A 12994-nucleotide genomic window follows, 5' to 3' on the forward strand; every position below is an offset into this window, starting at 1 on the left:
TGATAAACAGCTGAAGGAGGAAGTCTTACGAAGATAAGATCGTCATGTTTTGGCTAAAACTAGTGAAGCAAGGTTAAAACAACCAAACAACACAGATTCAAAACAGATCTTTGAAGGCTATAGTGCCTGAACAAAGACCTTTTCCTAATTAAGTGCAATTTCAATGTTAAGGTTGACACCCCTCATTATGATATGGGGCCAAGTAGGGTACATGCTAAACATATATGACTATGGTACTCAGGTCTCTACCCAAACCCTGCTGAACATCACATACAAGGCAGACACAACCAGGGGTAGGGTATAAAACACAACACAAAGGGAACATCTCTCCGTGGGGAAAGAACAGGATTGAGCAGAGGTGAGGATGGCTGGCAAGCTGTGCTCCTTTTCCTCCACCCACGGCAGGGATGCTTTCTCTGTAAGAACTGCATCTTCAGTAGCTGCATTTTTGTGATGTATTAGAGCTATTGCAAAGATTTGTGTCCCTGACTGTGTTGTCTGTTACCTAAGCTTTACCAACTTGAGCACAATCACTTGCAGTTAGTGCATTTATCACCAGCAATCTCAAATCTCTTGTATCTGTTGCTTTAATACATTAAACCTATTAACTCTTAACTTTCTGAACCAGTGTCAGTGCAACTCCTTAATGGGGCACTAGAAACAGTTCCACTGTCAAACAACTGCACTAAATGTTCTGGACCTCTGAGAAATGCAGATGTCAGAGGGATCTCACTCCTAATGCAACAACAAAATTGCCATTCCCTTCATTACTTCTGTGCTGGAAATTTGTAACACAAGGAAGACTGCCTAGAAAATGCTGCTGTAGGGCTTACAGGGATTAGGAGCTTCTGTCAAGAAAGGAAAATGAGAAACAGAAGGCAAAGATTTTAAAAGAAAGGGAGAGGAGTAGGCAACGCAACCTGCCACGTGTCTGCAAGAAAGGCTGCATTTCTCCCTGCTTTCAGTGCAGTGAGGATCACACTGTAGTCAGAGGCAAGTAAATACAACTCAGAGAACTACTCTGTGCAGGACTAGATCTTTGGGCTGAGTATCTCCATCAGCACCAAATGGCTTTGCTGCCAGGGAAGACAGGAAAATGGACTGCAATGCCTGAGGCAAGCTTTTGGGTGAGATCTTAAAAAAAATCAAATAAATGTCCATGTGGATTTCCCACTCTTTAAAATGTAAGGCTCCATGTTTGACAGGAGTCTGGTAGTCTGTGTAACGTGAGATGGAAGTGACTGACAGTGGTCCTGCGGGCTCCTGTTTTGAGCCTGTCAGTATTATGTTCATGAGTGTCAGAGAAGAGGTGGAAGTTAAAAGGAAAAAGTGACCTATGGCTTCCTATGGCTAAAGTAGCATCTTTTTTTTTTTTTTTTACAAAAAAGAGAGCATGTGAAAATAAAATAATAAAAGTTATCCCCATAAAGATTGCATTCTGCAATCTTTTTTTTTCTCTTTTTTTTTTTTTTTTTAAATAATACTTGAAAATATAAGAGGAAGGGAAGAAGAAGGTAAAAGGTAAGAGCATAAATGCAGAAAGGCATGGACGGACCTGTTATGAAGGGAAGTGCCACCAGTGAAACTCTGGTTTGCTTTCCCTGGGGAACTCTGAGCTCCTGGAAATGCCTAATATAGGTTAGCACAGCCAGCACCCTCACCATCCCAAAGAGTCCAGGTTTAGTGCCCAGGGGGCAGCCCTGTCTTTTGGAAGGTGCAATCCCATACAGTAAGGTACAGCTCACCGTAGGGTAGGTCGGTCCACTGGCAGAGGAACAAGATGTTTCTCCTCTAGCTAAAGTGGGGCTTTGAGCAGAGCCACTACTCAGGAGCCCATGGGCTGGTCCAGGTGAGTTTGGATGGTTGGACATGAGGGACCTTTGGGCACACCCCTTAGACTGATGGGGTGGCCACGGCCCTCTCATACATACGCTCCAATATGCGATGGATGCTGGCAAAGCTTGGCCGGTCGGCAGGCAACTTGCTCCAGCAGAGGCGCATCAAGTTGTAGAGCTCCAGGGGACAATTGTCAGGGCAGGAGAGAACGTTCCCATCCCTCACGTAGTAGATGACCTCCTCATGAGCCATCCCGTAGTAGGGCTGCATGCCATAGGAGAAGATCTCCCACAGCACCACGCCGTAGGCCCACACATCAGATTCTGTGGTGTAGCGGTTGTAGAAAATGGACTCGGGGGGCATCCAGCGTATGGGGATGGCGTCGTTCTCGTTGGCTTTGTAGTAGTCGGCCGAATACATGTTCCGAGAGAGACCAAAGTCCGCAATTTTGACTACCATGTTCTCTCCCACCAGGCAGTTCCTGGTAGCCAAATCCCGGTGGACAAACTTGCGCTCAGAGAGGTACGCCATGCCAGCAGCCACCTGCTTGGCGATGCAGAGCTGGCTGGTGCAGCACAGCGCCAGGGGGTTGGGGAGGCGGAGACGAGCATCCAGGCTACCGTGCACCAGGCTGCAGAGGTTGCGGGGTGAGCGGTCACGCAGGTACTCGTTGAGATCCCCATAGGCCATGTACTCAAAGAGCAGGCACATTGGTTTCCCAACAGCACACACACCTAGAAGACAGGTGCACCACATAGGTCATTTGGGTAGAAATGAGGGTTTGGTTTTGCAAAACAAAAAAGAATCCCCCAGTGATAGAATCATAGATTGGTAGGGGTTGGAAGGGGCCTCTAGAGATCATCTAATCAAACTTCCCTGATAATGCAGATGCGTAGGAAAGGCTTTCAACAACGCATGAAGAGAGATGTTGAGATACTGGAATGTGTCCAGAGAAGGGCAACAAAGCTGGTGAGAGGCCTGGAACACAAAGCCTATGAGGAGAGGCTGAGGGGGCTGGGGTTGTTTAGCCTGAAGAAGAGAAGGCTCAGGTGTGACTTTATTGCTGTCTACAACTACCTGAAGGGAGGCTGTAGCCAGGTGGGGGTTGGTCTCTTCTCCCAGGCAACCATCAACAGAATAAGAGGACACAGTCTCAAGTTGTGCCAGGGGAAGCATAGGCTGGATGTTAGGATGAAGTTGTTGCCAGAGAGAGTGATTGGTATTGGAATGGTCTGCCCAGGGAGGTGGTGGAGTCACCATCCCTGGAGGTGTCCAAGAAAATCCTGGATGAGGCACTTAGTGCCATGATGCAGTTGACTGGCTAGGGCTGGGTGCTAGGTTGGACTGGATGATCTTGGAGGTCTCCTCCAACCTGGTTGATTCTATGATTCTATGACAAAGGGAGGTGAAGCATGCAAAATTCCATCAAGTTTGCATGCATCCCTTTGTGTCTTTGAAGTTCTTTCAACAAAGATCTAATGCTGAGCTCTGTGGGAGATTCTAGAAAATCATGAAGTTGCCTGATTTGTGTGGACACTGCAGGAAAACAAAACTGGAGTCATGTTTAACTAGGACCCTAGTCCTGCTTAAGCTGGCATCAACAAAAGTATTTCCTCCTCACAGGTGCAACTGGAAGGGCATCCTTTATGAAAGCAACCTTGGTATTTTAAATTCTTTTATTGCAGTTATTGCACTGATACTGATAAGGATGCTGGAGCTGTACATGTGGAGGAAGACTTCAGCAGTAGTCACAATGGACATGCTCAGTCAAGGGTTCAATGGGATATGCACTTGAAATGCAAAGACACTCCCACTACAACTTCTTCAGGATTTTTCTTGGGTTTTTTTTTTTTTTTTTTTTTTTTTTTTTTTTTTGGGGGGGGGGGGTTGGGGGGGGGGTTGGGGTTTTTTTAAGCAGTTCCCATAAAAAAATTGTCAGTGGTGGAAATTACTCTTTACATGACAGATACTAGCAAATGAGAGGCAAACAGAATAAAAAGAGGCATAAAATAGAAGAGATTTGCCACATCTGATAAATGCAGATACTAGTCCCACTGAGTGGCACATAAGTGACCCTACACCAGCTTTGCTAAAGGGAAGCTGTATCCAAACCCCTTCAATTTTCCTGAGCATACAGTGATATGAAAAAAAAAAACAACAAAGCCAAACAACCCTGCATGCTTATTATTAAATTGCCAATCAGCTAAAGACAGCAATAAAAACATGTTTGTTTTTCTTTCTTAGGGCCATCATTTGGCAATTGGTGATTCAACTTATTGTGAAATCTAAAATCCTTGTTGATGACCTACACTTGAATCTTTGAGCAAAACCAGATAGCTCTTCTCCATGTGATAAAATCAGGATCTGACAAGCATGAGAAGTACGTGAGAGCGTTATCATCTAAGCTGTCTTCAACAGTGTGGCTGCTTTCTCCATACTCCCACAATGTGAAACTAGTTTGGTCCTGTACGGTTGCCCTTTCCTGACCTAAAATGTGTTGACAATAAATCACAGAATCACAGAATGCAGGGGGTTGGAAGGCCACCTTGTCCAACCTCCTGCAGTGAGCAGGAGCATCTTTAACTAGATCAGGTTGCTCAGTGCCCCATCAAGTGCCTGAATGTCTCTAGGGATAGGGCCTCCACCACATCTCTGGGAAACCTGCTCCAGTATTTCATTACTCTCATCATAAAGAACTGTCTGCTAATATCCAGCCTAAATGTAGCCTGCTCTAGTTTTAAACCATTGTCCCTTATCCTAGAATACTTCTGGCTAGAAAAGACCTTTAAGATCATAGTGTGCAGCCATTATTTAACGCTACCAAGTCCAATGCTAAACCAGACTTCTTCTCAGAAGAAGACTTTCTCTGAAAGTCAGCCTGCATGTCTGCAGATGTTTCCTCCTTCAGCATTTTCACTGCCACCATAGTGAAAGGCTCATATGGCAGCAGCCCTTTTAGCCAAGCAGCAGCATCAAGACTTTCTAAAAAGCCCAGTAGTGCAGGGCTTCCTTTCAGCTGGGAAAGAAAGGAAGAGACTATTTTTGTGGCTGGCTTTTTTTGCTTTTTTTTTTCCATTGTTTTTCTAGTGCTAGGGAGCATTCAGACTATATGATAGTAAAAGGCACCATACTATGAACACTACTTGTGCCCACAAAATAAATCATAACTTCAGGAAGCTCATGCTTTCCCTGTAAGACATCTGTGCCAAGGCTATTAAACTGGAATCAGAGTTGGGTAGCAAGATGGTCAACAGTATAGTCAATACAGAATGAGGAACATTTGTTTTGATGCACCAGCCAGCCTCACCTGTGTGTTTGCCCTCCCAACAACCCTACAGCAGATTTGGATTCTTCATTCAGATACCTAAAAGCTTGACGATGTTTGGATTGTCAAACTCTGCCATGAGTGCTGCCTCCCTCTGAAAGTCAGCCTGCATGTCTGCAGATGCTTCCTCCTTCAGCATTTTCACTGCCACCATAGTGAAAGGCTCGTATGGCAGCAGCCCTGGGGCCCTGCAGGGAGAGAGGAGAAAAGAAAGGATCAGTGATGACCATCAAATGCAAGCTCTGTCTGGTGCAGAGGAATCAACCAACAGGAAAAAAGGAAGTAAAGAAAAAAGTGGTGGAAGGCACCAGTACTACGTAAATACTAGAATCATTGAGCCATAGAGTCATTCAAGTTGGAAAAGACCCCTGAGATCATCAAGTCCAACCACTGACCCTACTCCACAAAGTTCACCTCAACACCATATTGCCAAGCAGCGCATCTAAGCGACCTTTAATTACATCCAGGGATGGTGACTCAGCCACCTCCCTGGGCAGCCTATCAATGTCTGAGAAGGAAATGCTTGCCCTCTTGTTGCGACCATGAAGAATGGTGTCTAGGGCTGAAGGCAGAGCAGCTTTGCTCTCTCACACTTGTCTAGAAGGTGGTTGTGCTAGTTTGAAGCAAGCTAGAATGTCTTGGTAAAAGAACTAGATAACGGGCAGTAAAATGAAAACAATTGATGTCAACTTCTCTCACAGTCACGCTGAGAACTCTGGGAAGAAGAAAGACTTTTTCTCCATTTTGTTTCTCACTCTTGCTTTTGCCTTAGACCTGGTCACATCTCATTAACCTTGCTCCTACTAACCTTGCTCCCTAACCTCTTGGCTTCACCTCTTTTCTTCCTGAGAACTGGGGTAAGGTTGAGAGGGCCGGGGGGAGGTGTTGGGGTGGTTTGAGAGCCCCTCCTGGGGACTCAGGTTTCTGGGAGGGGAGTTGTGCTTTTGTATTGTTTATCCTTTGTATATTTCTGTATATAATTGTATATAACTGTATATATTGTAAATAGCTGCTTGTAAATTCTGCTAGCTGTAAATAAATTGCTTCATCTATATTCCCAGGGTCCGTCTGAGTTAGCTGGGGTAAATTCAAAAGTGTGGGGGGGCAGGGTAACCCCCAAGCCATCACAGTGGTGCCAGTTCAACCTTCTCCTCTTTTGTATCTCAGATCTGTGTGGTAAAGTGAGAGCTAATACCAGAAACACCCTTCAGTAGGGACAGTATATGGACATTTTGGTGCAAATAGGAGAGAAATCAAATTGTGGTGATAAATGACAGTGTTCACATTTCCTGTCTATGTCACACAGAGAATGTATTATCCCAAGAAATCTCTCACACTGGGTCACTATATTAAGACTCTCATTTGTAGCAAAAAAAAAAAAAAAGTAGGTCACATTGCTGCTGTGGACACATTTCTCTGAAGTTACATAAAATGGAATTGTAGAATCATAAAATGGTTTAGGTTGGAAAGGAACTCAAAAATCACCCATTTCCAACCCCATGCAATAGGCAGGTCACCTCCCTCTAAAACAGATTGCTCAAGGCCTCATCCAACCTGGCCTTGAACACCTGCGGGGAGGGAGCATCCACAACCTCCCTGGCCAAGGTGTTCCAGTGTCTCACCACCCTCTCTGTAAAGAACCCTTTCCCAACACCTAGATTAAATCTCCCCTCTTCCAGTTGAAACCCCTTACCCCTCATCCTGTCACTACAAGACCTTGTACATATGCTGAAGGACGTGTTTTCCTCTTGGACATGCCTGCAGTGCATAGTATGAAGACATTTGGTTTAGTCCAGGGGAGACTAAAGCTTTTTTTGGTCACTCCTTTTCTGCTTACAGACCCTTTACTGTGACTAGTAAAGAGATAGATGAATAAATAGCAGGTTGGTAAGCAATAACCTCTCCCTCAGTTGGAGGTCACATCAGAAACTACTTGGAGGGTAGTATAGACTCTTCAGTCCAATTCACTTTTGAACTTACCAGAGTTAAAAATAAGCCTATGCAAAAATGCTGAAATAACCTATTTTCACTGCACCTTGTCTTGTTTCTGGCACAGTCATGGCATTGGTACATCTGCCTAATACTACAGTGCAAGCAACAACCCCAGTAAGTACACCCTCTGAGTTTCATAAGGAAAATAGCCTTTTGCCACTGCTGCCTGTGTATTTGTGTGGTGTGTGTTTGTGCGTGTACAGAACAAGTTATAAACCCATCAGTTCATTTCATCTGAATTTAACATGGTGGACCCCAGATCTAGGAAATAGTCATGCTCCTGCAAGTTTGGTGGATACAGGACAGAAAGGACAAAGTATGCATGTGCCTCTCTGAAGAACAAGGTAATTTGTGACTACACTCCTGTTAAGAAACTAGTGAATTTTCATCCAGAGCTTAGAGACACAAATCTGTAGGACAAAGAACTTCTTGACTTAAACCAATCACAGCCTTTTGTTTTTTGTGGGTTGGTTGATTCTTTTTTTTTTTTTTCTTATCCACAGGTGTCTGCACACATAAGTTTAATTAAATAGGCTTGCCAAAGATTCAGAGGTAGCTGTGGCTAAAAAAGAGTAACTTTTTACTCTTCAAATACCCATCAAACCACAGACGTGCATTCTGTTGCCCATACAAATTCTTCCCAGGGGTCCTGCAGTTAAAATAGGCTCCTCACAGGTAGCCAGCCAGAGTCTAACAGGGAGAAACACCCACTTATGTTTGATGTTACTACACTGGCTCAAATGCCCTCCCCTGGCTCAAATGCCACATTCTTTTACTGCTCAGTAGCCCCAAGAGGAGGTTCTGATTTCCAAAGCAAACTTCCAGTTTGCTTGTCATCTACTCTAGACATATGGCAGTTGCACAGTTGCACTTGGATGCTGTAAATGTCAAATGTCAGAAGATGGCAGGGTGCCCATCAAGAAAGGAATCTCACAGGTGGCCAGATCACAGCTGAGACTCTTGGGTGAGGAGGTGCAGCATGCCAGAGCAGAGGAGTACTCCACACTTGACTGCAACTGCCTACAGTACAGCAAAATGTACTTTTATTTTTTTCCCTTCTGCTGGCAATGAGTTTCCAGTCTAGCAGGAGGGGAGAAGTACCAGCACGTACCAGCTGCTGTCCAGTCTCAGCACTCAAGAAAGTCAGCAACAACAGCTTGAAGAAACAAGAGAGTACCCAAAAGTAAAAAAAAAAAAAAAGAACAAACAATACACCAAAAAACACCCCCCAACAAAAAAAAAATAAAAAATAAAAATAGAAGGCCTTTATCTCTTCCAAAGCTGCCTCATCACAGATTACCACTCATCGCTGGCTAACACAGGCAATGCAGTGCCAAAGCAGGGGCAGCCACAGCTCCATCTTGCATGCTTCACAGAGAGAAGCTTACCCCAGGCTAGAGCCTGAAGTATACCTATCCACCTACTCTTCACTGAAGGCCTGTAAAGCAAACTGACCTATATAACTTGAGTGAGATTAAGCTGCATAACGCCTTGATAGCTCGTGCACTACTACATTCAGATCTTTGCAGACCTGGAAAAATAGCACTGATCTGGAACAGAGACAGACTCTATTTACTGTCTTGGCAGAGAGCTGATGAAGTTGACCCCTTTGGTGACCAAAAGACAGTCTTTGCACAAAGGGGTAGGGGTACATCTGCAGGAGAACAATAGGAAGCTCCTGCTTTTGAAGTTAGCTAGGAGAATTCAGAATGTGATGCTTTCTAGAAAGTAGTCAAATTTATTCAAAGACTGGGAAATGCCAACAGAGATTACCTTGGGCTTCCTCTCCCATTGTTATCTAAATGCTCATGAGAAATGTCTCTGCTCTTTGTGCATGGAATGGACAGCAGCTGTCCTCTCCTTCTTCACCATTAATAGATTTCTGCAGCAGTAGAGCATTTGGCTCATGTCATTCAAAGAAGTAATTAGCAGTGCAGTTAGGGAAGGCACTCTGAGCCTACTTAGAGGGTGCCTGGCTTTAAGTTTCCACTCAGGTTTTCTCTCCAGAGCAGTAACTGTGATAAAAAAATTGAGGAGCACCTTGAAATTGTATTTGAGATCATGCCATGTCCCTCATCTTCCACAGTACCATCAAATTATGCAAGTAGCATCTACTGAGGCTGGTGGAGATCTATGATCACCCTATGTATGTAGGCAAGAGAGTACTCTACATTGGTAGAGGCTCATTTTGTTGTGTTGTTTTGGTATTTTAATAAATATCCACACTATGTTCCAAACTATATTTGAGACATCAGGTAAAATAAACATCCTTTGCACTTGGGAAGAACATAAGGAGACTTCTGTAAGAGAAACTCTGATCTTAGGGACAACCTTGTCTCCTGCAGAGGTAATGAGCTGTGCCTTTGCAGTGGAAGTCTACTGACTTGCTAGCAAAGACTCCACATACGAGCCTATAGGCAGTCCTGGGCTTCAGGCTCAGCCTAGACCACACAGCTCCAGCTCTGGGAGGAAACTTGCTTGCTAGTATGCACTGAACTGCAGGGTGGTGGTGCTCTAAGGGGTGGTGCTCTGATGGGACCTGCATAGCTCTCCCAGGAGCCGAGGATCCTGAGTCAGTCGTCATGACCCAGTCGAGATCAACCTGAGTCAGGTCCCGAGTCTCATTTTAAGGACATCTGTTAGGGTAAGTAGTTACTTCCTCGTCATTTCCAGTGTGAAGCTGCCCTCGGTGAAGACAGCAGCCTTTCAGGAGAAGCTAGTAAATGATAGCCAGACGCTTCCTGTCCTAACATGTTTCTTGACCCAGGAGTGAGTAAACACTGAATCAGGATTCACATCAAGCCAGCTGGCAAAGCCATCACTGGCACGATGTGCAGAGCGATGTTTACAGGAGAGGGAGAAACATGAGACCCAGAGAAGTAAGAGAGTTGCTAAACTTAGCTCAAGATGGCTGTTTAACACACGTAGACAAGTACATCTTATCCATCTGAGATGGCAAAGCAACAATTTGAGTTGTGATAGCTTTGGTAACCTGGAGGGAAGCACAGCCAGACCTATTGGGTGAGCAGTCTGCTCTGATTTGCCAGCAGGTCACGGAAAAGCAAGACATTGGAGGCATTTTTGTTAGAGATATTTCTCAAAAGAAGGAAACTCCTCAGAAGAAATATTTCTATGTCTCTATTCTTAAGCCACGGAGCAGACATTTCTCAGGGTGTGGTGTTCTCCACTTTGCAAGTGCTGGTTAAGAAGCTGGTATGGGGTATTTATATATATATATAAGTTTTTTTTCCCTCTCAGATTCCCTTGATAATAGCAAAAAGGTTTAATTAAAAGAAACTGCAGCACTGGGGTGGATGAAATTCACATAAAAGGCCTTGACATCACTTTAGCATTTGCTTAAACCAGCACTTTAGCGATATTTGAATGCTCTTTGAGAGGTCCTGCTCAATGTGATTAAGCCTAATTTCCAATCAGAAAGGTCCATGAAGCACTTAAATTATACTCAAGCTCCCAGCACAGAGCCCAAGTGACACTTTACAGGAAGACTGTTTGCTCTGCTTGTGCGCCTGCAGGCCACTGAAGACCTCTGCCATGTGAATCGGAAGGCAGCACTTCAGGGGATCCGGAGCACTGTGCTGAGTCTGAGATGAAGGCTACCTTGTGCCCTTGCACCAGCTGGCATGTGGTCCCCTGAGCATGGTTGTGGCACAGCTCCTATAGTTTTGTTCTCATTTCAAGCTCAGATGCTCTCAACTTTGCCATCCAGGCTAACAATCAATCACAGGCTAAGTATCTGTGATTTTCCCACTGTTATTTTTAGCTCCTTCTGTATTAAAGAAAAGCATGCCTGCATTTCTTCCATCAGAAATAATGCAGCCCTTCATTAGGAAAGAAATCCATTGCAGCTATTGAAACTGTTTCTCTGCTCTAACAGATTCAACCTGCATGTGACTCCATTCTAGCAGACACATCAACAACATAACTATAAACATTAAAACTATTTGCAATTATTACAATTATGACTGCTTTCTGCAAGAAGAATTCTTTGGCTTTGACATCAGCAGGAGCATTTTCACTTGGCCAGAGGTGAGACTCCGATGCTCCCCTGCTCTTTTTGAGACCATCACACAATACTTCAGATACATCTACAAAATTACCCACATCCTGGATTTGTTAAATGTAAAGGACAAAGAAAATCACCCTAAGTGTACATGGAACAGGACCATCTGTCCTTTTTCTTTTAGAAGGAGTCCTGCACTGGCCAAAGACTGTCCTGCAGAAATTATGGACTCTGTCAAGGCTATCAAGACACCCTTCATCCACTTCAGGCTATTCAAGACTAGGCTTATCTCTGGGTTTTTTTGGTTGAATATTTTTCATATTTGAAGAAATGCATGATCTCATCTCTCATGAGATTTAGCAAAACAGGGATTTCATATAATACCTTAAATTTAAACCAGGCAACAGTGTCTTCAAATTCCAAGAAGAAAAAATTAGTAACTAAAGGGGATACAAACAAAGCAGCAAAAAATAAGTTGGTCTAAGTGGATTGGGATTCTAGGGGATTTTTGTTTTGGTTTTGCCACTGAATCAAATGGAAATTGGGTCAGGACCTGGCTGTAGCCTGACACCTTGCCCTGTGTGGTAATTACTGGCTAGTGTTGGTGTTATAATGAAGAACACCACACACTGACAATTCCCAAGTACTGGGAAACGCAGGAATTTCACAATAGGTCACATCACAGGCAATACTCTTGGCAAAAACAATGATGATAAATTTAGCTAAGTTTTTACACCAGACTTTGGTATCTGAGTAAGATGTATCTATTGTAGAGAAGAACAGGAGGGTCATTTGTGACAGAAGTTAAACAAAAATCAACAGACATAAGCAGGCAACAGAAACAATTATTCAAATCTGAGTGTACCATTTGGTACACATGTGCTTGATTTTGGTTTGAATGAAAGAGAGAGTGAATGAATGAATGAATGAATGAATGAATGAATGGATGGATGAATGAATGGATGGATGGATGAATGATTTCCAGTGCCTAGATAAGTGTTTACTCATATGCCAGTATTTTCCTTGTATCTCCAGATAAAGAAGACTCATACATAGGCTGCTTACCTTGCTTGGAAGACTCTCCCAAATGCTCCTTCCCCTATATCTCTTACGTATTCGATATTGTTCCTGGGATACTCCAGGCTGAGCAGTTTTGGATTAAGGAGAAGGGGCATCCGCTGGTACATCGGGTTGGGGTGCAGCCGGTCTAAGAGGAGTTCAGAGGGCAGCGCGGTGAGTGTTGGTGTCTCTGACTCTCTGAAACAACAGATCAGATTTTGGTCAGTGTGTGCACAGCCCTCAACCAGGAGATAACTATCTGCATCTCCTGTGGGGCTATTTTCTTCCGTAGCAGCAATGTTGAATGAGCCTCGCAGCAAGATGTCATGGTATGTCTGCAAAATAGCCAGCAGACGTCCTCTGCTTTGGCACAGCGATTTGCCACAAGCAGCCACAGGAAGGGCTGCTCCCTGCCTACCAGAGGATTGCAGGACTCCGATCCCAGAAACAGGCAAGCCCTGCAATTTTCTGCCCTGAATGAAGTCCCAGGTTTTACCTTTTTTTGTTTTTCCACTGCTTTCGTCGACGGCAGCAAACCAGGGTGACAATGCCAAAGATCACAACCAGGGCAAAGCTGGAGATGATTGAGATGATAACAGTCATGGAGTATGTAGGGGAAAAGGGAGGAGGAGGGGGGAGATTTGGAATGTCTCCATTTGGTTTTCTTGTTCCTAGTGATAATGATGCTGTAATGCAAACAAAATTAGAAGGTTATGCCTCTGCTAGTTTAACAGGGCTTTCTCCAAAAGGCTTTTAAGGAG

At 44.2% G+C, this 12994-nt stretch overlaps 1 protein-coding gene across 5 annotated transcripts in view; it reads right to left on the reverse strand.

Moving 5' to 3' along the window:
* Nucleotides 1–1429: 1429 nt before the first annotated feature.
* The window catches only part of MUSK (muscle associated receptor tyrosine kinase), a 61118-nt gene continuing 49553 nt past the window's right edge, over nucleotides 1430–12994 (reverse strand). For all 5 annotated transcript variants that reach the window (XM_064176429.1, XM_064176428.1, XM_064176426.1 and 2 more), the window contains 4 exons: nucleotides 12730–12919; nucleotides 12240–12431; nucleotides 5201–5349; nucleotides 1430–2570 (listed from right to left, as the gene is read on the reverse strand). In XM_064176429.1, the coding sequence (XP_064032499.1) occupies nucleotides 1894–2570; nucleotides 5201–5349; nucleotides 12240–12431; nucleotides 12730–12919 (1208 nt within the window). In that variant the 3' untranslated portion in view covers nucleotides 1430–1893. The remainder of the gene's footprint in view (nucleotides 2571–5200; nucleotides 5350–12239; nucleotides 12432–12729; nucleotides 12920–12994) is intronic.

This window comes from Pogoniulus pusillus, chromosome Z (assembly GCF_015220805.1).
Source record: "Pogoniulus pusillus isolate bPogPus1 chromosome Z, bPogPus1.pri, whole genome shotgun sequence".
Classification (NCBI taxonomy): domain Eukaryota; kingdom Metazoa; phylum Chordata; class Aves; order Piciformes; family Lybiidae; genus Pogoniulus; species Pogoniulus pusillus.